The sequence below is a fragment of the Caretta caretta genome, chromosome 22 (genome assembly GCF_965140235.1).
Source record: "Caretta caretta isolate rCarCar2 chromosome 22, rCarCar1.hap1, whole genome shotgun sequence".
Classification (NCBI taxonomy): domain Eukaryota; kingdom Metazoa; phylum Chordata; order Testudines; family Cheloniidae; genus Caretta; species Caretta caretta.
In genome coordinates this window covers 6,541,124-6,567,923 of record NC_134227.1, presented here as the reverse complement: position 1 = coordinate 6,567,923, position 26,800 = coordinate 6,541,124, and the positions used below count along the sequence as shown (strand labels likewise).

General features: G+C 59.0%; 1 protein-coding gene across 4 annotated transcripts in view; it reads left to right on the top strand.

The window, feature by feature from the left end:
• ROBO3 (roundabout guidance receptor 3) overlaps positions 1 to 26,800 on the top strand; it is a 237,845-nt gene that overhangs the window by 173,184 nt on the left and 37,861 nt on the right. For 3 of the 4 annotated variants that reach the window (XM_048827595.2, XM_075122175.1, XM_075122173.1), the window contains exons 3-7: positions 9,781 to 9,938; positions 11,379 to 11,499; positions 13,156 to 13,294; positions 15,085 to 15,212; positions 22,994 to 23,118. In XM_048827595.2, the coding sequence (XP_048683552.2) occupies positions 9,781 to 9,938; positions 11,379 to 11,499; positions 13,156 to 13,294; positions 15,085 to 15,212; positions 22,994 to 23,118 (671 nt within the window). The remainder of the gene's footprint in view (positions 1 to 9,780; positions 9,939 to 11,378; positions 11,500 to 13,155; positions 13,295 to 15,084; positions 15,213 to 22,993; positions 23,119 to 26,800) is intronic. The other variant, XM_075122174.1, reaches the window with a different exon arrangement.

Here is a 26,800-nt window from a genome sequence, read left to right as displayed (position 1 = left end):
CCCACTGTGGAGCCGCACCCCGTCTCGGGCTGGGAAGGGGGCAGCGTGCATTGGCAGCGGGCAGTGGGACAGGGAGGGAAGGTTGTCAGGGATGTGTGGGAGAAGTGCTGCTCATGGAGCCAGGGAAGTTGGGCAGCCTAAGGAGTGATGTGCCCCTGGTTGGGAGCCAAGCCTCATACCTGGGTTCAAAGGGTGATAGGAAAATGCCAGTAAAGTCCTGCACCCAGCACCCCATGGGGCTGATCTGAGCGGGGCTGGGCACTCCCAGCTCGAGTCACCTCCATGGGCTGAGCCCCATGAGGGATCCTTCCCCAGGGCTGCCATGTCCCCCTGCAGCGGGCAGGGAGCTGACAAAGAGCCTGGACAGTTGCTCGCTCCCCAGAGCACTGGGGGTTTCTTCTAATGTAACTTTCTTTTGTTTCCTCCCTGCTACCAAGACAGACTCGCCCACCACAGCACAGGGGAGGCTGCCAGAGCGGGTGCTCCATGACATGGTGGAGAGGCTGCTGCAGCCAGTCGTATGCCAGGCTGCCAGAGCCCCTGGCACCCCTCAGCGGGCAGCAGTGTGTGTCAGCCCTGGGCTCTGAGACTCTGGGGGAGTCTCTTGTGGTAACTGGGCTCACGAATGCAGCCCGACCGATTGTGAGCTCCTGCCTGAAAAGTGAGTGACCGTTCCTGAAGTGTCACAGGATCCAGAACAACACATGGTGATGGGCAAAAGTGCCAAAAAGAGACAGAAAGCCTGACTGAGTGTGAAGGACAAGACCTCCCGAGGGAACACAAGGGCTGTGTTAAGATCAGAACTGGTAAACGAAAACAGTGTGAGACCAGAATCAGGGAACCAAAACTGGTGTGTCAGCAATTAGGGCTTAACAAAGTAACGAGAGGATGGCTATTCCCCCCAGCACTTCCTTTGGGGTTCTTAACAGACTTTGGGGAGAAAAGCTGGCTACTGGGGGGCGCTTCCCCATGGTTGCCACCCTGCTGTCTCCTGGGCCCCCGGGCCTTCCTCATGTTGCTACCTCCACCAGCTCTGGCTGAATCCCAAATACCATCTGGGATGAGAGAATTGTCTCCCCGCCTGCCCCCGTGTCTCCTTTCCTTTCCTCGTCTTATTTCTTCTCTTTCCTAGCCCTCGCCTTCTTCCTTCTGCCTAAGAGTCTGGCTTAGCGAGCCAGCACTGCAGACTTTGCAACACTGCAGCGAGCCTGTGACCAGAAAGTGCCCTGAAGAGCCCAATGGTGGTACGAGTTTGCCAGGTCTCAGAGTAGCTGATCAGACCAGGTGCCATCCCTCTGTCTTTCAGCAGCAACACTGCAAGTGAAAGTCCTTCCTCTTTCGGGTGTGTTTGTCTGGCTTGGTCTTCTAAGAAATGGGATTGGACTTTACCAACATCAGCAGCAGCTCCAGCTCAGCTCACTTCTCTTTTCCCCACCTGGACAGTTATTACCATGGTTATAGCATCTTAGAGACTGTCGAACAAGGGGATTTCTCTCTCCAAATACAGGGAAAGGAAACAACCGATGTTTATGTATGGGGAGACACATGTGCGTGTATGTATAGAATGGGTGCGTGATCTACCTAGTTTCAGGGTGGAAGAGGCCCTCCCCAACTCACGTCAATAATGCCTGTGTCAGGGTTTCTGTCTAGGGCCTGGAGAGCTGCCTTAGAGGCATTTTTACTACCATGTTCTCACCAGGACGAATATGCTGCACTGAGGCTAAACCAGCAGTCGGCCAATCTGAGATGATCTAACCCTGGCAGCTGAGCCTTCTGGGTGACAGTCCCTTCCCTGGCTGCAAAGTCTTTGCCAGATAACACTGAGCCAGCCTCAGCACCTGTGCTGAGATCAGGTTGGAAGACACAGTACAGCCCCCAACAAGAAGTCCTGCGTGTGCAGATTCAGGCCCCTCAGCCCAGTGGGAGACAGAGAAAAGCACCGTTTTGCTCTGGGCTTGGTCCTGTAGCAAGAGGGGTTGTGTGGAGCTGGTGGGTAGCTGCAGAGCTGGGAGTACAGCCGTGAAGGCTTCCTGACCCCCCGCTGCACTCCTGCAGCTCTTGTCCGTAGGAGGTTACAGGGCAGCGTGCCCTGCGGGGTGAGAGGGTCTTGCAGAACTCCCATATCTGAGGGGTCCGTGTAGCTGGCACGAGATGTGCGGTGTCTGAGACAGGTCCCCTCCTTGGGAGCAGGAGACACGGGCAGGGGGTGAGCACAGCACAGGGCCACAAAGGTGATTAATGGATCCAAGGGCCGAGGCCCCAGAAGACACTGAGGACGCTGGTATTCTCTGGCCTCCAGAGAGGCTGCGGAGAGGCGGCCTGATTGGAGTGTCTGCAGGGGAGGAGGGTGTTGGGTAATGAAGTGTGAAGCTGTTTGAGGTCAGTGGAGCTAGGAGGGGGTGGGGCTGGCTCCAGGTAGCATTAAGGTGGGTCAGATGGCTGCCTGGCCTTTCACATGTTCAAGGGTTCTCAGACAGAAGGTGACTCCCTGGCAGGACTGGGGGTGGCTGGGTGGTAGGGAGAGCTGGGATATGTGCCCGGGAGGGCACCTGTCTTGGCACAAGAACTATAAAAGCCTGTAGGGTGGTGATGGCAGGGCTGGCATCGGACAGCAGCCACCTGTTGGCCGGGCATAGCTGTGATGTGGTGGCGAGGAGTCACCCAGGTGGGCTGCTTCTCCTTCCTCGGCGCTAGCCAGGGCTCATGACTCTCCGTGACTGATCTGAGCCCAGCCAGGGGAAGCCACAAACCCATCACCGAAACAGCCTGCAGGGGAGTCAGAGGCGGGGGGGAGGTATGGAGACAGACTCAATTTAACACTTCATTAAGGATACAGCAGCCGTTGATCTAGATTATCAGGGTTACTGCCAGCTAATTGCGTCTTTCTGTATTTATTCATTATAGTGGGAGAAAGGAGAGCAGGGCTCAGCCCCTCTGCTATATTTAGAAAAGCTCCAGCAGAGATCTTTACTGAGCAGAACCTTCATGGGTGCTGGGCGAACCATTGCCTCTTTCTCTGAGCAAGGGGCCTCTCCTCCGGGGCAGGGACTCCACCCTTGCTCCCCTGGCTACCGCGGCCCGTGAGGTTAGACCTCATGCAGCTGGGGATGTGCTGGTTGTGGTTAGGGTTCGTGGAGAACGCTCAGTTGTCCAAAGAGCAGACAGACCCTTTGTTTTGTGCTCTTGCTTGTTTTGTGCTCTCCTGGGTGTGAGATTCTTGGAAGGCAGCCAGCCTGGGAACGCGCCTGGATTAGGTACATAAATACATAATAAGCAATATACCCATGTTTTATTGCTCATTACTGGCAGGATTATTTGAGCGTATTACCCTTGGATACAAATATTTATGGTGTATTACTCCCACCAAGTTAAATGGCTTATTGACAAGCTATTCACATCTGGTAAGTGCTGAGACTCCATTCAGCCACCGGGAGCTTCTAGGAACCTGGCAACTCTGAGTTCCCTTGGCACCCCGGGGCTCAAGGGGGCATCCAGCAGAGGGGATGCGGAGAGGAGTGCTGCATGGCTTGGGCAGTCACCCTGGCCCTGACCGAAACTGACCTCGCCTCTGTGCTTGGCTGGGTTTGCCCTGACAGAGCCGGGATTGGACACACCTGGCCTTTGCCTTATCAGCACCACGCCCATCTGACCAGCACGGAGAATCCCTTAGAAAACCAAAGAGCCTGGCGCTTGGGGGCACCCACATCTGGACGTAGCTCATGAGCATTCGGGGTCCACAGCTGCCGCGGGACCCTGGGAATGCTGCTGTCAGACATGCCCAGGCCTCCCCATTTACAGGGAGTCCCACAGGGAAGGAAGGGACCTGCTTGCTCCTCGAGTCCAGGTCCTGCTATCACAGGCAGCCCCGACATCCAATCCTGGTCATGAACTGACCCAGCTCCAGCTGGAGACCAGCCACCTTTCTCCCCCACACTGCTCCTTTTGGGAAGCGGTTCCAGAACCCCCCTCCTCTGACGGTGAGAAACCGGCTTCTAATTTCCAGCCTAGATTTATTGCTGGCCAGTTTATTCCCATTAGTTCTGGTGCCCTTTCACGTCCGTTAGCTCTTCTCCCTCTCTGGTGTGCCCCCGCCTGCCCCAGAGCAATCCGATCCCCTCGCAGCCTGCATTTGCTAAACTAACCCAGACCCGTTCTTTCAGTCTCCTCGTGCAAGATCAGCTCCCCATTCCCGGAGCACCCAAGGAGGCTTCCCTGCACTGCTCCCTTTGGATTCCAGCTGCGACTGCATGGCCCCTTTGCACACCCACGTAGTTACCAGGGCTTTTTCTGGGCCTTTTATAGGTTGGCTCCCACTGCCTGAAATGTCAGTGATGGATGACACCCTGGGCCTGTCCTGCTTGGGTCAGAGGCCCTGATACCAGTGGGAGGCCTTGTGCTTTATACACCGTGGCCCTCATCATCCGTGGCCCTCATCATGTCGAGGAGAGTCTCAGCCCCCCAGTCAGTATTCCTCTGTCCAGGTTGCCAGTTTGCATTCTCCCAGGTGGGGGGAGCTCAGGGCACTGCCCCGTTCTGCCCTGCTTTGCTGGGAAAGCCCCCATTGCTCCCCTGCCCTGGAGGGCACTCTGAAAGGGGGCGACCGTGCCACACCTCTGTTTGGACAGCAAATGGCCCTGGCAGCAGAGCCTGTTGTGGGCTCCTCTCCCGCCCCGGGCATCCAGCTCTCCTGTGAATCCCCCCACCCTCCGTCCTCATGTGCCCCAACGTAGCATCCCGCACCACAGAGCTGTGATGCTACATCCCCGGGGGGCATTGGCCACAGAGTCACAGGCCAATGAGGGCTGCTGGTGCCTGAGAATCACGTGCCCTAGTGCGGAGCCCCTGGTTGGCCCAGGGCATAGGAGACCCCTGCGTGTGCGCATTCATCTGCAGTCTGGTCTGTGTGTTAACTGCTGGGGTGCTGGACACCCTCGCAGAGTCTACCCTCAGCCGGTGCAGGCCCAGCACATCCATGCAGGTAAGGGTCTCCCCATCCCGCAGATGACCTGTACCCAGGGGACAGTGTCAGGGCGTGGAGGAGTAGCCAAGGCCACCTTCACTTCATTCAGAAAACACAGCCATGGTGCCTGACAGCCCTGGCCTTGCAGGGGGCTTGGGGGAGCCCTAGGAACCCTTCACCCCTAGGCCAATGAACCTGGCTGGTGTGCTGGCCACAGGGACCTCTTCTCTGCTCCACCGAGCTCTGTTCTCCCTGTACAGAGCAGCTGGTCTGTGGGCTACGGGCCCCATCCTAGCCATGGTGCAGGGCCCAGAGTGTCAGCTCAGGGAACATGGGGCCAGCCTGAGTCTGGGGGTGTCACCACGGGAGACACAGCCTCTTGGCCACAGTGGAAGCTCAGGGTGTGCCAAGGCCTGTCCCCAGCAGCCACCAGTACAAAGAAAGCAGAAGTGGCTTCAGACCCCCGCCATCCATTGGCTGCAGCAAGCTTTCGGGGCATCGGCCTTCCCAGACTAGCCCCCTCCCCGGTCGAGCTTTGTATGAAAATCCCCACGGTGCCCCCAGCTGAGTCTCCGGGGGCCAATGACTGGATGCGCCGGGGTGATGCTTTGTCCCCCAGCTCCCAGGGGCATCCCCTCTGGCTGTGGCCACCCTGTGGTGTCCATCATGCCTCCTGCTGCTCCGAGTGCTAATCGGCTCCTGGACGAGTCCCCAGGGGGAGTGGCCAGCTGGTGAACGCGGCTAATGAATTGTTCTTGCTGCAGTGCAGCGCAGGTGCGTTTGACAAGCGAAGGAGCAGTAACCGGCCCCACAGCCAGTTGTGCATTAAGGGCCTGACACTTCTCCGTAATGGTTATAAAACGCTGGGCAGCGCTGCCCGGAGCAGAAGAATGAGTGCTGCTGCAGCACGGTAATTGGTGGATTCTCTGTAACTTGAAGTCTCTAAATCACGATCTGCGGACGCCAGTAACTCAGCCAGAGGCAAGGGGTCTATTCCAGCCGTGGGTGGGCGAGGCTCTGTGGCCTGCGATGTGCAGGGGGTCGGCGATAATTCAGAGATGCCGGGGGGTGGGCAGGAGGCAGGAGGAGGCAGCAGGAGGGCTGGGGCACTGCAGGACTCTCCTGCCTCCGCGATGGCAAGTTCTGTGTGTTGAGCCAGAGCAGAGACCTGGGGGAGCTCTGAGTCCCCGGAGCTCTGGCTGGAGCCTCTGGCCAGGGGCACAGTGGGGACGAGCTGGGGTTTCTGATGGCTTTGGAGTGCGTGAGAGTCCTGGAGAATAGCCACAGCGCTGCACGGCACCGCACTGCTTCCCCGGGCCTGGCCCACCGGTGCGGGTGTCGGAAATCCCCACTCCCAAGCCCGTGGACGCAGAGAGCTGCAGCCAGGAAAAGGGACAGCTGCTCCATTCTGTATCCCCTGCATCCTCCGTCCCCTTCACTGTGAGGCCCACCCCCCCCACGTCCCCGTGCCCCTCAACACACAGAACTGCCAACCTGGCTGCCACAGCTCCACCCAGACTCGCTCCCCTCCTCTCCGACCCATTCCCCCTGCCCTCTCGCCAATCTCAGCCTGCCCCTGTGACTCTCTGCAGACTGGGGGGGATGGGGTCATAGTGCCAGGACCCCCTGCCCCTAGCACCTTCCTCTCTGCCACCCACAAGTGACCCTTTGCGGGGGTCTAGAGGTGTGTCCAGGTGCCCTGTTCTGCCAGGCCTACCGGACGGGACGCTGTCAGGCCCCGGTGTATGAGTCCGACTGCAGCCTGCTTATTCGAGGCTACTGTTCCAAGCCAAGAAGGAGGGTGCCCGGAGGCAGGGGCGGGCGAGCTGCTGACGGACAGGGCCGGGCACACAGTCACAGTGGCACGGGGGCGTGCAGGCGTTGTGCTGCCATGTTGGGCATGCAGCTACCATGCCAACAGGAGGGCAGGGCACAGGGGGCATGGAGCTGCAGGGTCCTGCCGCTCTTGGTGCGGAGGCCAAGCAGGAGAGGAAAACAGGCTGATCTGGGGCAAACACCCCAAAGCGCCGTGTGCCCCTCGAGTCCGCACGCGGGTCATGGGCTGGGCGGAGTGGGAAGGGACGCAGCGCAGTGTTGTGTAGCTTCCTGAGGGCAGTGAGCAGTGCAGCGAGTTGGGTGGTCCCGAGGTCACAGCCTGGCTGGTAGCGCTCCGGACCCCCAGGGGCTGGGCGGGCTCAGCAGCTCTCGTCCTTGCACCGCAGCGTTGGGTAGGGTTGGCAACTTTCTAATCGCACAAAACCAAACACCCTTGCCCCGCCTCCGCCCCACCCCTTCCCTGAGGCCACGCCCCCACTCACTCCATTCCCCCCTCCCTCTGTTGCTTATGCTCCCCCACCCTCACTCACTTTCACTGGGCTGGGGCAGGGGGTGGGGGTGCGGGTTCTGGGGTGGGGCCAGAAATGAGTTTTCAGGGTGCAGGAGGGGGCTCCGGGCTGGGGCAGCGGGTTGGGATGTGGGAGGGGGTGCGGGCTCCAGCTGGGATTGTGGGCTCTGGTGTGGGGCCAGGGATGAGGGGTTTGAAGTGCAGGAGGGGGCTCTGGGCTGGGGCAGGAGATTGGGGTGCCGGAAGGGGTGTGGGTTCCAATTGGGGGTGTGGGCTCTGAGATGGGGCCAGGGATGAGGGATTTGGGGTGCAGGAGGGGGTTCTGACCTGGGGCAGGGGGTTCGGGCTCCAGCAGGGCAGCGCTTACCTCAGGCGGTTCCTGATTGGTGGCGCAGTGGGGCTAAGGCAGGCTCCCTGCCTGCCCTGGCTCTGTGCAGCTCTTGAAAGCAGCCGGCATGCTGGCCCCTAGGAGGATGTATGGCCAGGCGGTTCTGCATACTGCCTGCACATGCAGGCATCGCCCCTGCAGCTCCCATTGGCCATGGTTCCAGGCCAATGGGAGCTGCGGAGCTGGCGCTTGGGGTGGGGGCAGCGAGCAAAGCTTCTCTGCTCGCACCTGCGCCTAGGAACAGCAGGGGCATGTCACTTGCAGGAGGAGCGCGGAGGCAGGGCAGGTAGGGAGCCTGCCTTAGCCCTGCTGTGCCGCCGACCTGACGTTTAACAGCCCGGTCAGCAGTGCTGACCAGAGCCACCAGGGTCCCTTTTCGACCAGGCATTCCAGTTGAAAACCGGGCGGCTGGCAACCCTAGTGTTAGGCCTGGGGCTAACTCCCACTCCACTCCTTCCCCGGAGGACTGCAGCAGGGGTCAGGCCTGCCCTGCACTCACCGGGCGGCAGGAAGTGGAGTGACCCGGCCCCAACCCGCTCCACTCCACAGGCTCATGCTGGGGGGCGGTTTCCCCCCTGCCCCCCAAGCCTGCTCCTTCCCCCACGCGGAGGCCTGAGGATGCCCACCCCCCCGCAGGACGGCTGCATAGGGCACCAAAATGGCTAGGGACGGCCCTGGATACGCTGGAGAGTAGGGATAGGGTCCAGAGTGACCTAGACAAATTGGAGGATTGGGCCAAAAGAAATCTGATGAGGTTCAACAAGGACAAGTGCAGAGTCCTGCACTAAGGACGGAAGAATCCCATCCACCGCTACAGGCTGGGGACCGACTGGCTAAGCGGCAGTTCTGCAGAAAAGTACCTGGGGTTTTCAGTGGACGAGAAGCTGGATCTGAGTCAGCAGTGTGCCCTTCTTGCCATGAAGGCCAATGGCACATTGGGCTGTATTAGTTGGAGCACTGCCAGCAGATGGAGGGAAGTGATTATTCCCCTCTATTTGGCATTGGTGAGGCCACACCTGGAGTATTGCATCCAGTTTTGGTCCCCCCACTACAGAAGGGATGTGGACAAATTGGAGAGAGTCCAGCAGAGGGCAATGAAAATGATTAGGGGGCTGGGGCACATGACTTATGAGGAGAGGCTGAGGGAACTGGGCTTATTTAGTCTGCAGAAGAGAAGAGTGAGGGGGGATTTGATAGCAGCCTTCAACCACCTGAAAGGGGGTTCCAAAGAGGATGGAGCTCGGCTGTTCTCAGTGGTGGCAGATGGCAGAACAAGGAACAATGGTCTCAAGTTGCAGTGGGGGAGGTTTAGGTTGGATATCAGGAAACACTATTTCACTAGGAGGGTGGTGAAACACTGGAATGCGTTACCTAGGGAGGTGGTGGAATCTCCTTCCCTAGAAGTTTTTAAGGTCAGGCTTGACAAAGCCCTGGCTGGGATGATTTAGTTGGGGATTGGTCCTGCTTTGAGCAGGAGGTTGGACTAGATGACCTCCTGAGGTCCCTTCCAACCCTGATAGTCTATGATTCTAACAGCCCACATCCCAGACTGCACCTGAGGCTTTGGGCAGGCAGAGCATCCCTAGCTTGCCCTGGGCACTTGTGTGTGTGGGTGCTTCCCTCCAGACCCAGCAGCCCTCACATGCAACAGGACATTTTCTGCCCCTCCTGACTCCTGTGGAAGGCTCTAGGCTGGGAACCCAGCCGTGGGGTGTGACTCCCCCTCTTGCAGCATTCGCTCCGCCTTGTCTGAGGAGACTGCAGCGGCTCGCCTCAGGTCACACACCCCGATTTGGGCATGCTGGCAAAGCGAGCCAGGCGGCACATCCTACCGGGATTGGGCTTGGGGTTGGACACACCGGCCACGGGGACATGGCTCCCCGCAGGGCTGTCCCCACACTGGGCTCTCTGCTCTCGCGGGCACTGGCTGGTGACAGGGCAGCAAGGTGGGTGCAGAGGAAGGTGGAGGAGGCGGAGCACAAATGGCCATGGTTGTTTCTGGAGGGCGCCTGCAGCTGTCTGCCCCTTCTCTGCCTGCGTGGCCCCTTGGCCAAGCCCTTGGCTCACGCATCCATGGTTCCCTTGCAGTCCTGCGCGATGACTTCCGGCAGGCCCCCAGTGATGTGGTGGTGGCGGCCGGCGAGCCGGCTGTGATGGAGTGCATCCCGCCCCGCGGGCACCCTGAGCCCACCATCTCCTGGAAGAAGAACAGCATCCGCATCAGCGATAAAGATGAGCGCATCACGGTGAGGCCTTGCCCATCCCACAGGGCTGGGGGGAGTGGGGTGAGGGGAGCAGCGGGGTCGGGGGTATGGTGGGCATCTGTCCCGAGGTGCAGAGGGTGTAGGGCATGGTGGGGGAATATGTCCTGCAGGGTGATGGGGTAGTGTGCAGTGAGAGGGCTATGGGACCATCTGTCCTGCAGGGTGGGGAAACTAATAGAAGTGTCTGTCCCATGGGGGCGGGGCTGGCATGCAGGTGTCACGGAGTCCCCGGGCGATGCTCTGGAACTGCTCCCCATGAAGCCAGGCAGGACTCTGGGGAAGTCTCCTCTTTGTGAGCAGCCTGTCTTCAGGACACACAGCTCACACAGCTTCCACCTTCCTGGGTCTGACCTCGGAGCATTCAGCATCTTCTGCCCCTCCGTGCGCTTCCCCCAGCGAGTCTACCCAGGCGGGGTCTTGGGGAAGCCAGAGGGTCCTGCCCCACAACTCCGCAGTCAGACGGGACTCTCAGCCAGCCAGTAAAACAGAGGTTTATTAGACGACAGGAACATGGTCTAAAACAGAGCTTGCAGGTGCAGAGAACGGGACTCCTCAGCTGGGTCCATTTTGGGGGGCAGTGAGCCAGACAACCACGTCTGCCCTTCACTCCATGTCCCAGCCAGCCCCAAACTGAAACTCTCACCAGCCCCTCCTCCTCTGGGCTTTCCCCTTTCCCGGGCCAGGAGGTCACCTGATTCCTTTGTTCTCCAACCCTTTAGCTCTCACCTTACAGGGGGGAAGGGCCCAGGCCATCAGTGGCCAGGAAACAGGGTGTTGGCCGTTCTCTGTGTCCAGACCCCTGCACACACCTGCCCTCTAGGGCTCTGCAATGATCGTACATCCTTACCCCACCACCTAGATACTTAAGAACTGCCTAGGGGAAACTGAGGCACCCCCACACTATTCAGAGGAAACATTAAGAACAGTCCCACTTCGTCATAGCAGGTACGGGGGCATCTGTCCTGTGGAGAGGGGAAACTGGGTAATGGGGGTATCTGTCCCATGGGGACAGGGTGGAATGCAGGGAGAGGGCCGTGGGAGCATCTGTCCTGCAGGGTGGCATGGGGAGTCACTCTCGCTTGTCCTTGTAGTGCAGGTCCAGTTCAAAGAGCTGGGATCCTTCATGCCACACCCCCGATGGCAGAGTTTCTCTTCTGTAATGGATAAAATCTTGTGACTTTTCCTCTTCTCCAATACAGTTATTGTAATACTCCTGGGGGAATTCTGCACGTGCGCAGAATTTATGTCCCCTCCAGATATCTTTGCTTCCCCACAGAAAAATGACTTTCTGATGGGGAAGCAAAGGGAAGCCACAAGAGCAGTCCTGTGACCCTCCCCAGCAGTATGTTTCAGGTGCCCAAGCGTGTGACTCCCCGTACCGCGGCAGGGCCAGCTATTCTGAGCTCTTCCCCTTTGGTGCAGATCCGTGGAGGGAAGCTGATGATGTCCAACACCAGGAAGAGTGACGCTGGCATGTACGTCTGTGTGGCTACTAACATGGTGGGGGAGCGGGACAGCGAGCCGGCCGAGCTGGTGGTGTTTGGTACGTAGTACCTGGGGCTGGTGTGGGGCAGGACACACAGGGTGGCTGGCTATGTGTCACGGAGCTCGGCTCTATGGCTGCTCCCCCACACAGCACCCAGCCTGGCTGATGAGCTAGGTGCTTTGAGAAGTGCCCCATAGCCAAGGCACCAGAGCTGAGTGGCCAGGCATCAGGCTGGGAATACCCAGACTACATCTCAGCAGCCTTTCCCCCTAGGTGCAAGCCTGTCTGGCTGGGGTCTGGCCCAGTGTACGTCCCTGAATGGCTGCTTCCCTGCTGCTGTGCTGCGAGCTGGGATTGACAGCTGCACTCCACCCCAGAAGTGGCTGCATGGCAGCAGCGCTGTCTGGATGTGGTTAGGGCCACCCGGGGTGCCAGACATTATTAATCAAAGACCCTACACTCACAAACAGGATCCATATGGGAACATTTGCAAGCTGCCCCCAGGAATCTCCAACCCAGAGCAGTACCAATGAGTCACTACCTTCTCCATCGTCAGTCACGCCAAGGAGCCGTCTGTGTTTCCACTGCTGGAGGGGACTGAATGGCCATTAACAACCATCCCCTTCTCCAGGCACTGACTGCCTCCTGCCATGCTGGGAGCTGGGAAATGGTTTATTGCTCTAGCCAAAGGGGTCATAAACAAGGCAGGTGTTTTTCTGAGCAGCCCTGGCCGGAGCCCGAGGGGGAAACCAGTTCCTGCCTACGTTATTGCCAGTCTTGGGTGCTGAGATGTTTTTCCCTCTGCCTTCCATTGCTCCATCCCATCTGCTGGCTGGGAGGTGGTGAGACCTCTCTGAGCCAGGCTGGCCCGGACACAGGACTGCTCCCTCAGTCAGTGCACAGCCCTGCACTTTGGGCCGTGGTGAACTGGAAAGGCAGCTGCATAAATAACCCTGCGGCCCGACCAGTTCCCACAGGGCAAGTGTGCTGCCCTTACAAGTCACCAAGGTCTGGCGGAGCTACCGAGGCCAAACTCCGTGGCAGGGCTGGGCCACGCTGGCTGGGTAGGTACTGGGAGGCAGAGCCTGATGGAGGAGGTGCTTGTCCTCTCACTGCTAGACCCATTGTTTCAGAGCAGCAGCCGGGTTAGTCTGTATTCGCAAAAAGAACAGGAGGACTTGTGGCACCTTAGAGACTAACCAATTTATTTGAGCATAAGCTTTCGTGAGCTACAGCCCACTTCATCGGATGCATTTGATGAAGTGAGCTGTAGCTCATGAAAGCTTATGCTCAAATAAATGGGTTAGTCTCTAAGGTGCCACAAGTCCTCCTTTTCTTTAGACCCATTGTGTGGCTAGAGCCCTCTGAGCTCCAGGCCCATCAGCCTTCCAGCAGCCACCGGGGGGCCAGAGCCCCCAGGGAGCAGGGGGTGAGGCAGCATGAGCCCCAAGGGAGCAGGGGGTGAGGCTGCGTGAGGCCCCACGGAACAGGGGGTGAGGCTGCATGTGCCCGTCTGACTAGTGCAAGGAGGCTCCGATCCCATGGGGCCGGCTTCTCCGACATTTTCCAAGTGCATCCTCTGAGTCTGGCATGGCTGCATGTGCAGGGGTCGGAGGCTGCGGGGCTGCAGCTCTGTGGGGTCTCTGCACTTGGTGTGGGCTGTACGGCTCCTGTGCTCAGTCCTGACGCTGCCTTTCTGGCCTGTCTTGGCAGAGCGCCCCACGTTCATCCGCAGACCCATCAACCAGGTGGTGCTCGCTGAGGACAGCGTGGATTTCCACTGTGAGGTGCAGGGGGACCCAGTGCCGACGTCCCGCTGGCGCAAGGAGGAAGGGGAGCTGCCGCGGGGCAGGTAAGAGATGAGAGGCCAGGCCCTTTCCTGGGATGGGGTGCAGCACGAATACTGGTTCCAGGCCGGGCCGGGCTGCCTGTGCACTCCCGGCCCGCTCCACGCTCACAGCTGACAGGAGACCTGGAGGTGAGACACTAAAATGATGTCGCTAAACCAGTTCTGCTCTGTGTGTGTGTGGACACCCCAGGGCTGCTCTACATGAGACATGCACCAGCTGAACCCAAGGGTGACTTTAACCCGGGTGGACGCATGGGTTCTGGTCTAAGCAGCTTATTCTAGTTTAATGAACTCTGTTCCTACCCAGGTTTCAGAGTAGCAGCCGTGTTAGTCTGTATTCGCAAAAAGAAAAGGAGGACTTGTGGCACCTTAGAGACTAACCCATTTATTTGAGCATAGGCTTTTGTGAGCTACAGCTCACTTCATCGGATGTATACCGTGGAAACTGCAGAAGACATTATATACACAGAGACCATGAAACAATACCTCCTCCCACCCCACTCTCCTGCTGGTAATAGCTTATCTAAAGTGATCATCAAGTTGGCCCATTTCCAGCACAAATCCAGGTTTTCTCACCCTCCGCCCCCCACACACAAACTCACTCTCCTGCTGGTAATAGCCCATCCAAAGTGACCACTCTCTTTAAAATGTGTATGATAATCAAGGTGGGCCATTTCCTGCATAAATCCAGGTTCTCTCACTCCCTCACCCCCCTCCAAAAACCACACACACAAACTCACTCTCCTGCTGCTAATAGCCCATCCAAAGTGACCACTCTCTTCACAATAAGAAAAGGAGTACTTGTGGCACCTTAGAGACTAACCAATTTATTTGAGCAAATAAATTGGTTAGTCTCTAAGGTGCCACAAGTCCTCCTTTTCTTTTTGCGAATACAGACTAACACGGCTGCTACTCTGAAATCTCTTCACAATGTGTATGATACTCAAGGTGGGCCATTTTTTGGTTTGATTTTTGGACGGGGGAAAGGGAGTGAGAGAACCTGGATTTGTGCAGGAAATGGCCCACCTTGATTATCATACACCTTGTGAAGAGAGTGGTCACTTTGGATGGGCTATTACCAGCAGGAGAGTGAGTTTGGGGGGGGGGGGGGGCGGAGGGTGAGAAAACCTGGATTTGTGCTGGAAATGGCCCAACTTGATGATCACTTTAGATAAGCTATTACCAGCAGGACAGTGGGGTGGGAGGAGGTATTGTTTCATGGTCTCTGTGTATATAATGTCTTCTGCAGTTTCCACGGTATGCATCCGATGAAGTGAGCTGTAGCTCACGAAAGCTCATGCTCAAATAAATTGGTTAGTCTCTAAGGTGCCACAAGTCCTCCTTTTCTTTTTGTTCCTACCCAGAATCAGAGCGTCCGCACAGGGTCTGGCAGCTTTCTTACCAGACAAGCCCGGACTGCCTGGCTTACGAGGGGGTTCGCTTGCCCCGTTAGATCCGTTCAGTCTGACTCCTGGAGTGAATGTGGTCCCAGGACGTGACTCATTGTAGAAATCCCCACCTACCGAGAGAGAGTTGCCAGCCCCTAACACCCTCCTGCTTACCTAGATGGGTCTGGAAGACAACGAGGGTGGGTGCGCGCACTAACGAGGCCCGAGGTTGGGCCCTGACCCAGGAAATGCCAGGCATCATTTCTCCCCCAGTGGGGAGCAGGATGGGCTGAATGGGAGTGGTCTCCGGGTGCAACCTACTGGCACCAATGTGGCACTGGCATCCTGGGCACCGGGGCTGGTGCCAGGCTGGGCTCTCACAGCGTTTGTTTCGGTCAATCCCAGGGCAGACATCCAGAGTGACAGCACCTTGCGGATCAGCCGGGTCAGCGCTGAGGACGAGGGCACCTACACTTGCGTGGCAGAGAACAGCGTGGGCAAGTCGGAAGCCTCTGGCTCGCTCAGCGTCCACGGTAAGGGGTCGCTCAGGGGGCCAGGCAGCGATGGGGGCTGCTGGTGGTGGTGGAACACATGGAGTCGAGGAGGAGATGAGCAGCCCTGTTCTCTCAGCGCCTCGTGATGGGGAGATCCCAGCCCAGGGCCTGAGTGCTCCTCAGAGGCGGCTGACACTAGTCGGGCACTGACTGCTGCCGGGGTGTTAGATGTGAATCTTTTCCAGTGCTCGGGGCTGGCGGGATGGAGGGAGATGGGCCAGGCTCCCTCGCTGAGCCAGGCCAGTCTCTGTCGATCCCCTCTGGTTACAATTCAACACCAGCGACTGGGCCCAGCTAGCCACAGCCTCGGTACCGACTGGCTGGGCCGAGGTTAGTGCGTGGAAGTCCCTGGGAAGGCGAATCAGCCTGGCCACGATAGGCAGACACTGCCATGACCCCCTCCTTGCATGATCCGTCTGTTCCATGCTGCTGGCACGCAGCAGGCTCCATCGCTGAGAGGCCGAGTGGGCCCGGCACTCAGAAGCGCCGATTCACTCTGCTTCTCGGCCCCTCATGCGTACTGTCACTGTAACGCCCCCCCGGCTTCGCTGGATCCTGCTCATCTCACGCCTGTTTCTCTGTGTTCTCTGTTCCAGTGAGCCCATTCCGTGAGTATCCATTTCATCTCATAACACTGGGGCATGCGGGGATGGCCGCGGGGCCACCGTGGCGGGTGGGGAGGGGCTGTGCATGTGACATTCCTGGGGCTCATGAGGCCATAGTGGGAGACGATCTATGCAAGAGGCTCTTTGCCCTCTCCCCACACCCTGTGGTGCTCCGGCCATCTGCCTGCGTCAGACCATTGGAGAGCACTCTAAAACCTGCCAGCGGGGGCTCTCAGGAACGGGCCTGGCTGGCCTACAAGGGCTTTTCCAACTCTCCTTTCTGGGAGAAGAAGGAATTCAGAGCAGCCTGCAGTTGTGAATCCAACTGGCCTTCAGCTGGCTGCAGAGCATTTGGCTAGTGAATCTGATCAGGTCTCTCCCACCATGGGCACCTCCCTCTCTCCCTCCCTCTCTCTCTCTCTCAGCTGAAAAGCCACTGGGTTCCAGCATGGAGCTTGGGAGTTAATTAACACTAGCCCACTCTGTGGCCCTGTGATTGCCCTCTAGCCACAGAACCGCTGTGCAGTGTGTGAACCCGCAGTGTCCTTCTCCCGTCTCCAGCGTGTGGACCAGCCACTTGGTAGCCCCGTGCAATAGCCAATATCTGCAGTGCATTAAGTCAGAGACACAGACCCCCCTAGGCTCCCATGACAGCAGTAACTAGGCCTGGCCCTGCAGCTGATGCAGCCAGAAGGCACTGGGAGCCGCAGGCTCTGGGCAGGGTGTGGTTGGCTTTAGCCCATCAGGTGTGTATTGTATCAGTAGTGAAATGCCCTTGACAAACCCCCTGGCTTTCCTTGTAGAGGTAAAAATGAGGGCACGATGGGGAGCAAGTGATGGGGCCAATGCAGAACCCGGCTCCCTTTGCTCTGCCCGCTGGGCAGCCCCCAGTCCAGTCAGTTTCCTGCCTCTGATCTGCCCCCTCTGATCCACCCCCGCCCCTTAGCAGCAGCGCTCGTTCAGCACTAAGTGATGCTTCCTGGGGCGCCCACGTCACTGGCCCTCGTTTCCTCCTCGCCTTTGAAGTGGGGCAGGAGCAGAACGTGGGGGTGGATTTCCTGAGTCAGCCTCCATGGTCCCTGCTCCATGTGGGCGCCTGGCCCCTTTGAAGCCCGGGGGGGGGAGGGGTGCTGCCCCTTTGAAGCCCGGGGGGGCGGTGCTTTGTGAAGAGGCTTCTGCATTGCTGCCGCCCCCTCCCTTCCAGCCGCAGCCATTGAGATGTGATTGTGGAGCAGGTGGTTACACAGACACAGGCTGTTGCTGGGAGAGGTCACAGGTCGCTGGATTTGAATCCAAGCACTGGGCAGAGCCAGCTGAGCTCCCTTTACAATGAGCCTCCCACAAGAGCGTGCAAGGTGCATCCCACCTCCAGCCACTGCTTGGGGGGGGGCAGCCTGCCCTCCAGGCAAAGGGGAGGGGGCAGCATGGCTTCCTCAGGGCGTGGTTAAATCTCCAGCTGCAGATCTGCTTCTCAAGCCAGGCCGGCGGGTTCCTGGCACGGGCCGGCTCCCTGCACTGTGTGGGGATGGCTCTGGGGACTCAGCTCTGGGGACTTACTGCCCTAAACAGACTTTGTGATGGGGGCCAGATCCTCAGCTGGTGCAAGTGAGCAGAACCATTGGTGCAGAGCACTGGCCCCTGCTCTGGATTTTCCCCGGTCTCGGCCGCACACCCTTTCTCTGTGCAGCGTCCGTCCCACATGCAGATCAATAACAATTAAGCAGCTGCAGGTTTTTCTTTTCCTGCCATGGAAATTCAGCCGGGGAGAGCTAGCAGCTTTGGGGAGGGGGGGCGGTTAGCATGGGGGTACCTAGCAATCCATAACTTCATTAAAGCGGTGCCTGCAGGGATCAGCCTGACAATGGCACACCTGAAGCTCTATGTGATAATGCCCCGTGCCCCATAAATACTTTACAGCTCTGCTTTGTCTCCCTGCTCCTGGAGGGAGCAGGGAAGGGGTGGGCAGAGGGGAGATAAGGCGAGCAATTAGCATTTGTAAAACCTGATGTCATTTGTCTTCCATTGAGAGGAAAGAAAAGGCTTTGAACAGCCAGAGGTGGATGGGGGAGGGTTAGTTATTTATGGGAAGGTGGCTGATTTAGGAGACTTGCTCCTTTTCTTCTCTGTCCCTCCTCCCCCTTCCATCTCCAGATCCTGCTCTGAGTGCCCAGAGGTTATCCGGAGGCACATCAATGCACCTTCCCCTGAGTGTTATGGCTTTATTCACGAGAGCCTCACTGCCACATCCTGGGGCCTTGCCTGGCTCCCTCTTATCTGTCCCCTTGTAAATACCTGGCTGGGGGCATCTGGTTTAGAATTGTCCCCCTGCGATCCCTCTAGGAAGCAGAAAGAAAAGGAAAGGAGGACTTGTGGCACCTTAGAGACTAACCCATTTATCTGAGCATGAGCTTTCGTGAGCTCCAGCTCACTTGTGCCAGGCAGAGAAGAGTATCAGTCCCATGTGCTGCTGCAGCCCGCTCGCACCACACTGAGTCAAACCCCTTCCCCTGGCCTACTTCACGGGATGTAGGTGGGCACCCAGGGCTCCAAGCTAGGCTGGTCAGGGAGATCCCCTCGGGGTTGCACACAGGCCGGCTCCTGTGTCCCAGACCAGGAAGGTTGCTGCGGAGACCCCACTGCAAGCCAGGAAAACCCCAAGTGCTGCCCCTCGCGGCTGTGATTTCACTTCCACCGCCCACCGGTCTCTCCCCTGCCCGCACAGCGCACCCTACTCGGCTGCTGAGGCGCTGGGTCCTGGCTGCCGGGAAGGCCAAGCCGGTGCTGCATAGCGCGCCGTTGGGGTGGACAGTTGTGTCAAGGGGGCTGTGGTGGATGGTTGCTAGGAAAGGGAATGGCTCGGTATCCCACTGGAGCTAGCTAGTGACTATCTGTTGCTTCTCCCGGGTGCCAGCAGCTGGGCAATATTTTATTCGGGGAGCGGGCTCGGCTGTAGAGTAGCTACTTTCTCAAACAGATCCTTTGGGGCTGGTAGTTTCCATGCTCCGTCTCAGCCAACGTTTCCTCTCATTTCTCCCATCCATGTGCAGAATGAATTTTGTTATGCGCACCAATATGGAGGTGACGTGTGGTGGGGTTCGGAGCGTGGGAGGAGGCTCAGGGCTGGGGCAGAGGGTTGGTGGGCAGGGCGGGGTGAGGGCTCTGGCTGGGGGTGCGGGCTCTGGGGATGGGCTGGGGATGAGGGGTTTGGGGTGTGGGAGGGGGGCTGGGGCAGAGGGATGGGCTCTGGGGTGGGGCCAGGGATGAGGGGTTTGGGGTGCAGGCTGCCCCAGGGCTGATTCCTCCCAGCCCTCTCTCGCCGCAGCAGCCCGGAGCCGGGGGAGAGGCGCCTCTCCCTGCCGGCGGTGGCCCTTGGTAGCCTGCTGCGTTGTCACACGGCTTAGAGGGAACTTATGTCTCAGCCCAAGGAGGGAGAGGGGTGTCTCTGTCTGTCTGTGTGTGCACTAGAAATGTCAGAGGGCCAGATTCTGATCCTCTACTCATCAGTAGAGGTTCTATGGTGATGAGGCTGCTATGAAAACCTCCATTAAGTAGCACCTTACCCCATGACGGGCCCTGCTGATCTCACGTCCGGGAGGTCGCTTTGGGGCAAGGTGCCACTCAGCTGAGCGAGAGTGTCAGAATCTGGCTGATTTTAGAGTCCAAATACTGGGCTGATCTTGGCCAAGGCTCTAGCAGTTCAAATGGGGCAGCTTTGCCCGTGGGTTGGGGTGTTCTTTCCCACCCCACCCTCCCCCCAGTAGTTTTAACCTCGAGCTAGTCAGATTATTGACCAGGATGCTCAACGAGGTGTTCAAGGATTTAAATCCAGAATGTCCCACTAGCTGGCCTGGGGGCTTCCAGCACAGACGTAAGTTTTAACGGACCTTTTAAACAACGTGTTTTAATTCTCCTCTGCGCATCCTGCTTTGGAGAAGACACCGCACACTAAGCCCTGGTCTACACTGTGCCGCAGCACACACGACTGGAGTGTGAATTGCAGAGCTAACTTCCCTGTGTGCATATGGACCCTGCTGACGTGAATGAAAAGGTAGCTAGTTCATATGAACATAGCCCTCTTTGAAGAGGACTGTGTTAACACAAGCCAGATACCTTTTTCCTTTCGTGCCAGCAGTGTCTACAAGAGGCCGTTAGTTCAGTGCGCTCTGCAATTTGCATGCCCGTAGTCCACACTGTGGCGCTGTGTAGATGTAGCCAAGACATTGCAGACACCAGATGGCTCGTGGCATAGGATTCAGGGGGTGCTTTCTTTCACACATTTATTTGGGGAGCCCCTGCACAGTGCAGCCGCTTTGGATCACATTCAAGCTATGGAAGAGTTGGGTACGTCTGACCGTGGACGGTCACAGCTGCTAATCAAGGAGTGTTTGCAACAACGATACTCCTTCGAGTTTCCTGTAAGTGACCTCCACAAAATCAAACAGGAGGAAACTGTGGCCTTTTTTGCCTCTTGTGACTCCCAGCTCAAGCCCCCCTTATCTGGGCTGATGATGTCCCGGAGCGCTGTGGTCTGGGTGCTTTCACGGACCTGGGAAGTACCAGGAGGATTTCACAACAGGAAAGAAGAATTGTTCCCACTGTTAGTGACGTTCTTTCTATGCTGAACGTGGCTCGCAGCCTGGAGAGCGGGATCACAGAGCCAAAGCTGGGATTAGTGCAGGGTGCCCTGGGCTGGGCTGTTCCCCTTTAGGGGACTGGTCTAGTCTCAGGCCTGTTCTTCTTCTTCCTGATGGAGGATGTGGGGTTCTGGGTTTTAAGAATTATTCTCCTCGTTTTTTCCCCTACAAATATGAGGAAAGTCAAGTCTGCCCTGGCTGGAGAGGTCTGGCAGGAGAATGTTTACCGGGAGCTCATGCATCTGAATGGAAGGGGAGAGGATGTGGTACCATTAGCAAAGGCTTCCTTTATCCAGACTATTAATTAGACATTGGAGTTAAATGTGTTACCGTAAAACCCCTAAATCCAAAGGGTTTTACAGTCTGGCTAGGAAACCAGCCCCTCGGTTCCACTTCCACTCGCTTGATCAACGTGCTGCTGCCTTTCATAGCGTCCACCTTTTGTGCAGCTCTGCCTGTGAGGTTTCTTATGGGTGAAAGCAGGGCTGCAAGGAGGTGTGGCAGGGCTGCCCATGCACAAGGGCCAAGCAAGGTGCCACACTTGGCAACGCTGCCCATTCAGCCTGTTCTCCAGGCCCAGCCAGGCAGTGCTAGTGTCAGAAAAAAGCAGGAAGAAAATGCGGCCCCCTCCAGCCTTCGCCGTGGCTGACAGAGAAGCAACAAGCTCCCGGTCCCACTGGGCAGCCTCTGCCAATGCAACCTGCAGCTCTGGGCCTCTCTCCAGGGACCCGGCAGCACTCCTGCTCTGTCAAAGAAACAGAAGGCAGGTGCTGCAATATCTTTGTGGCTGTTCACCTCTGTAAACAGCCCATCGGATGCCCCAGCACCTGGGGAGAAGGCCCAGGGCTCAGGCTGCCATGTTACCACAGAGCCATAGAAATGTCGGGCTGGACGGACCCTCGAGAGGTCATCAAGTCCAACCCCCTGTGCGAGGCAGGACCAAGTAACCCGAGACCATCCCTGATGGGAGTTTGCCAACCTGGTCCAGAGATGGGGATTCCACAGCCTCCCGTGGAAGCCTCTTCCAGAGCTTAGCTACCCTGAGAGTTAGTTTGAAAGTTTTTCCTAATATCTAACCTAAATCTGCCTTGCTGCAGACTAAGCCCATTGCTCCTTGTCCTGCCTTCAGTGGACATGAAGAACAATTGATCCCCATCCTCTTTATAACAGCCTTAACCGATCTGAAGACTGTTGTCCGTCTTCTTTTCTCAAGACTAAACACACCCAGCTTTTTTAACCTTTCCTCCTTGGTCAGGTTTTTTAAACCTTTGATCATTTTTGTTGCTCTCCTCCAAACTCTCTCCAGTTTGTCCACATCGTTCCAAAGCGTGGCACCCAGCACTGGACACTGCTCCAGCTGAGGCCTCACCAATGCCAAGTAGAACAGGACAATTACCTCTTGTGTCTTACATGCAACGCTTCTGCTAATACACCCCAGAATATTGTCTTTTTTGCAACTGCAACTCGTTGTCTCACATTCAGTTTGTGATCCACTGTAACCCCCAGATCCTCTTCCCCATTCTGTAGCTGTGCCTTTGATTTTTCCTTCCTAGGTGACATACTTTGCTCTGTTCTTTATTGAATTTATTCTTGTTGAAATGAGACCAATTCTCCAATTTGGGCAGGTCGTTTTGAATTCGAATCCTGTCCTCCCAAGTGCTGGCATCCCCACCCAGTGTAGTGTTATCTGCAGATCTTACAAGCACGTTCTCCTTTCCGTTAGCCAAGTCATGAGTGAGAACATTGACTAATACCGGCCCCAGGACTGACCCCTGTGGGACCCCATTAGATACCCTCCCTGTCTGGCAGGGGACCATGGATAACTACTCTTTGAGGGCGGTTTCTCAATCTGGTGTGTCTCCACCTTACAGTAAATTCATCTAGAGCACTGCCCTAGTTTGCTGATGAGCATGTCATGCGGGACTGTGTCAAAAGCTTTACTAAAATCACGCTCTGTCCCATCTCTGGCTCCCCCGCAGCCCCTAGGACAGTGACCCTGTCAGAGAAGGGAATGAGGTTGGTTTGGCATGGTTTGCTGTGCCTCCCTAGTGCTTGCTGCCCCAGTGTTAGCTTAGGCCATAAAACAGGCCAGATGTGCAGCGTGGCGGAGCCCCAGTCTCCAGGAAGGGCACTGGTCTGGTGTCGCTATCCCTGCGTAGATGCTGTGTCCTGGTGTGGTACCAAATTAGGCTGCGCCCTGCAAGCCCAGCTTTGCCCCAGTGCAGCATGTCAGCATTAGGGGTTTTCTCTGGGGTCCCTGTAGCTGCCGACAGGGCCAGCGCTCCGGTTCCTGGTCAGCTGCCTGGAGGCTCAGAGAAACGCATGGACCTCTGGGCTGTGGAAATACGTTCTGCTAGCCAACACAGCATCCCCTCCCCACCTCCTGGGGGAGCATTTCTGCAAGAAAGCCCCAGGCGCCCTGAGCCCCAGTGCCTGGAGACCCCATGCTGTTGGACAAAACCCCTTCTAAAGTTTTGCAACCCGTGTCTATTTGTTTCTCCCTCTTTTCACCCGCTCTCAGTTCCACCCCAGTTAGTGACGCGCCCTCGGGACCAGATTGTAGCTCAGGGCCGCACCGTGACCTTTCACTGTGAGACCAAAGGAAACCCGCCACCGGCTGTGTTCTGGCAGAAGGAGGGCAGCCAGGTAGGTTCTGCATGGCCCCCTCCCCTGAGTGTGTACCAAGGCCTACCTGTGCCCCTGTCCCACGCCCCTGCCTTGCGAAGCCAGATTGCGAAGCTCTGGCTGCCTTGCCCAGGACTCCGAGCCCATCGGGAGGTTGTGACTTGCCCTCCAGCCTCAGAGGGTGCATTCACATCTGGGGTCCCTGGCCCATGTGATCACAGTCCCCAGCAATGCTCCCAGGGCACAAACCTGGTCCCACCCCACCTGGACCCAGGAGGGACCCAGTCCCTTGGGACAATCAAAGCAGCGTTGTGTTCGCAGGGTGAGACAGCGTCTAGGGCGGCCTCTCGGGACGAGCAACTGGCTGACTCTGCTCTTGCGAGCCGGGAGGCCAGGGCCTGTGTGGGGACGTCTAGGCTGCAGTGGGGAGACGTGAGCCCCAGGGAGGGCAGCGCCAGCTAGCGTGCTAAGGATAGCCCGCCCGATGTCTCTCCTGAGCCGCTGTGGGCACAGCAATATCCACCCTGCAGGAGCTGAGCGAGTGTGAGCGCGTCGGCCCAGGCTGGGAATCCCACCCCCTTGGCGAGCGAGCGTCGGCGTGGCAGGGAGCAGGGGACGGGGAAGGAACATTCTCCACTGGGCACTTCAAGTGCGAGGCCTGGCTGAGTCAGCCAGGCAGTGACTCCCGTCCCTTGCCTCCCCCGAGGCTGCTCTCTGCCCGCCAGCCTGCTGCCTGTCCCCTGCGGGCTGCCCTGGGGTCCAGCCCTTGGGCTGTGTCAAGCCCAGTTCATTCTGGCTTCGATTCAGGGAGATCTCCCAGGCACGGTCCTGCTGCCCAGTTCCAACCAGCTCATCCTCGCAGCTGAGACACCTCCATGCCCAGCCCCAAGCCCTGGGGACGAGAGGTCCTGGCTTTGGGTGGCTCCCATGGGGCCATGCTGGGGCCCACTTGGTCCATCCCTGGGGCTTAGCTCAGCTGTTTAAGTGGCCCTGGCAATGAGGTTTGCCCCGCAGCGAATCATCCCCAGCTGCCCTGGTGCCTGGAGCCGTGCCAGGGCTATTCTGTGGGTGGTCGAGGCTCCTGCAGGCGGGTGAGGCACTGGCGAGACCCTAGTGCAGGAGTCAAGAGGCCAACAGTATTGCCCCGAGAGGGTGAGGCTTGAGGAAGGCAGCCCCTAGGGTGGCGGGGGGGGAGGCAGCATTGTGCCTATGGAGGGGTGATGGGTGGGGAGGGGAGGTTAGTGAGTGCAGGGGGGCGGGGAACAGCAGGGCCAAGGGGGCCCAGCTCAACAGTGTGTCTCGCTCTCCTCTTCTGCCAGATGCTGCCACCTCGTGCCGTGGGCCCCTGGCCTCGCCCTGGGGGCCAGCTGCTTTCTGCTGCCCCCTCAGACTGCAGTGTCTTCCCCTGAGGCAGGTCTTCTCCACCCGACTGAGCTTCCCCACACCCACCCAGGCTCCCAGGCCCCAGCTCGATTCTACTGACCCCCACACCCACCCCAGGCTCTCAGGCCCCAGTTTGGCTCCCAGGGCCCAGCTTGACTTGCCCCCTACCCCAGCTCACAGGTGCTAGCTGACCCTTACCTGGCTCCCTTCCCCAGACCCTGGCTCAGTTCAACACTGCTCCCCACCGCTCCCCACTCCCTGCCTGGGCCCTGGCTCAGATCAGCCCCCCGGGTTCCCCTCCTGAGGCTCCCCCAGCTAAGGTGCTCAGATCAGCCCTGGCACTTGCTGCTCTGCAGTGCACATTTCTACAGTGACGCTGCTCTGCTGCCCTGCTGGAGCCCCACACCCTTGCCCATGAACGCAAAGCTCCCCCCTTGCCCACTGGCCGTACAGAGCCGAGGGAACCATACCGCATGGGTGAGAGCGCTCTCAGCTGGAGCGCTCCGGGAAGGGGTCAGTGTGCAGGGACCCAGGAACCTGAAAGCAGAGCCAGTCAGCACTGAACCCCGTTGGGAACAACCATAGGGATGAACCGGGCCCCGGAGGACAGGGCAGGAATATTGGAGCCCAGGCTGGGGTGGCAAAAGGATCGGACCTCTGGGACTGAAACAGGGCAATGCTGTGCTCCCTGGGGTCCTGCATCATCTCCTGGCCAGTGGAGCAGGACGACTCCGTTCTGCTCGGCAGGGCCTTGCCGGGGTCTGCAAGCAGATTCCAGTGTGTGCCTGGCTTCCCTCTGTCAGAACCACCGGGTGAGCTGCGGGTATGCCTGCCATGTGCTGTCTGCCCAGCCTGGCACCCACACCACAGGCTGCATGGCTCAGAAGGGCAAGGCAGTGTGTTTGCTTTGCGGTGCCTAGCGCACCAGCTGCCAGATCGCCAAGGAGCCGCGCCTGCCTGGCAGCTGCTCTTTCCATCCCATCCCTTCTGTTTTGTTCAATCGTCTGTTGTCCCTTTCCTTTGGCTCCTCCGGCATGCTTGCAGCAGAGGCCCAGAACTGCCCCGGGGCCTGGTGTGGCCAGGAGGGCAGTGCTGTGATATAGCCTCTCTCTGCCCACATGCGTGGCAGGAGAGGAGGTGTGAGACCAGGATTGTGGCACACCAGGGCCTGCTGCTGTACACAGCTCCCTCCTCACCCAGTAACAGAAACCCCGAGGGAGGGCGGGGGCCAGTCATCCCCACCCTCCAGCAGCCGTTCTCCTTGGGGAATGCTTCCCTTCTTAAGGGGAAGGCACCACAAACACAAGACCCAGGTGCTTTCCAGACGGAGTGGGCCCGGCCGCACGCTCCGTGGGCTGGCAGGAGGGGACTGGCCCCGCGCGCCCTGAGGGCTGGCGAGAGAGGCCTGGCCCCGTGCGCTCCGAGGGCTGGCGGGAGGGGCCTGGCCCCGCGCGCTCCGAGGGCTGGCGGGAGGGGACTGCCCCCGCACGGTCCGAGGGCTGGCGAGAGAGGCCTGGCCCCGCGTGCTCCGAGGGCTGGCGGGAGGGGACTGCCCCCGCGCGCTCCGAGGGCTGGCGGGAGGGGACTGCCCCCGCGCGCTCCGAGGGCTGGCGGGAGGGGACTGCCCCCGTGCGCTCCGAGGGCTGGCGGGAGGGGACTGCCCCCGCGCGCTCCGAGGGCTGGCGGGAGAGGCCTGGCCCCGCGCGCTCCGAGGGCTGGCGGGAGAGGCCTGGCCCCGCGCGCTCCGAGGGTTGGCGGGAGGGGCCTGGCCCCGCACGCTCCGAGGGCTGGCGGGAGGGGACTGCCCCCGCACGCTCCGAGGGCTGGCGGGAGGGGACTGCCCCCGCACGCTCCGAGGGCTGGCGGGAGGGGACTGGCCCCGCGCGCTCCGAGGGCTGGCGGGAGGGGACTGCCCCCGCACGCTCCGAGGGCTGGCGGGAGGGGACTGGCCCCGCGCGCTCCGAGGGCTGGCGGGAGGGGACTGCCCCCGCACGCTCCGAGGGCTGGCGGGAGGGGACTGGCCCCGCGCGCTCCGAGGGCAAGCAGGAGGGGACTGGCCCTGCGCGCTCCGAGGGCTGGCGGGAGGGGCCTGGCCCCGCGCGCTCCGAGGGCTGGCGGGAGAGGCCTGGCCCCGCGCGCTCCGAGGGTTGGTGGGAGGGGCCTGGCCCCGCGCGCTCCGAGGGCTGGTGGGAGGGGACTGGCCCCCGCACGCTCCGAGGGCTGGTGGGAGGGGACTGGCCCCGCACGCTCCGAGGGCTGGCTGTGGCTTTGTAGGACTGTTATTCATATTCAGTGAGATTGAAGGTGAATCTGGGAGCCT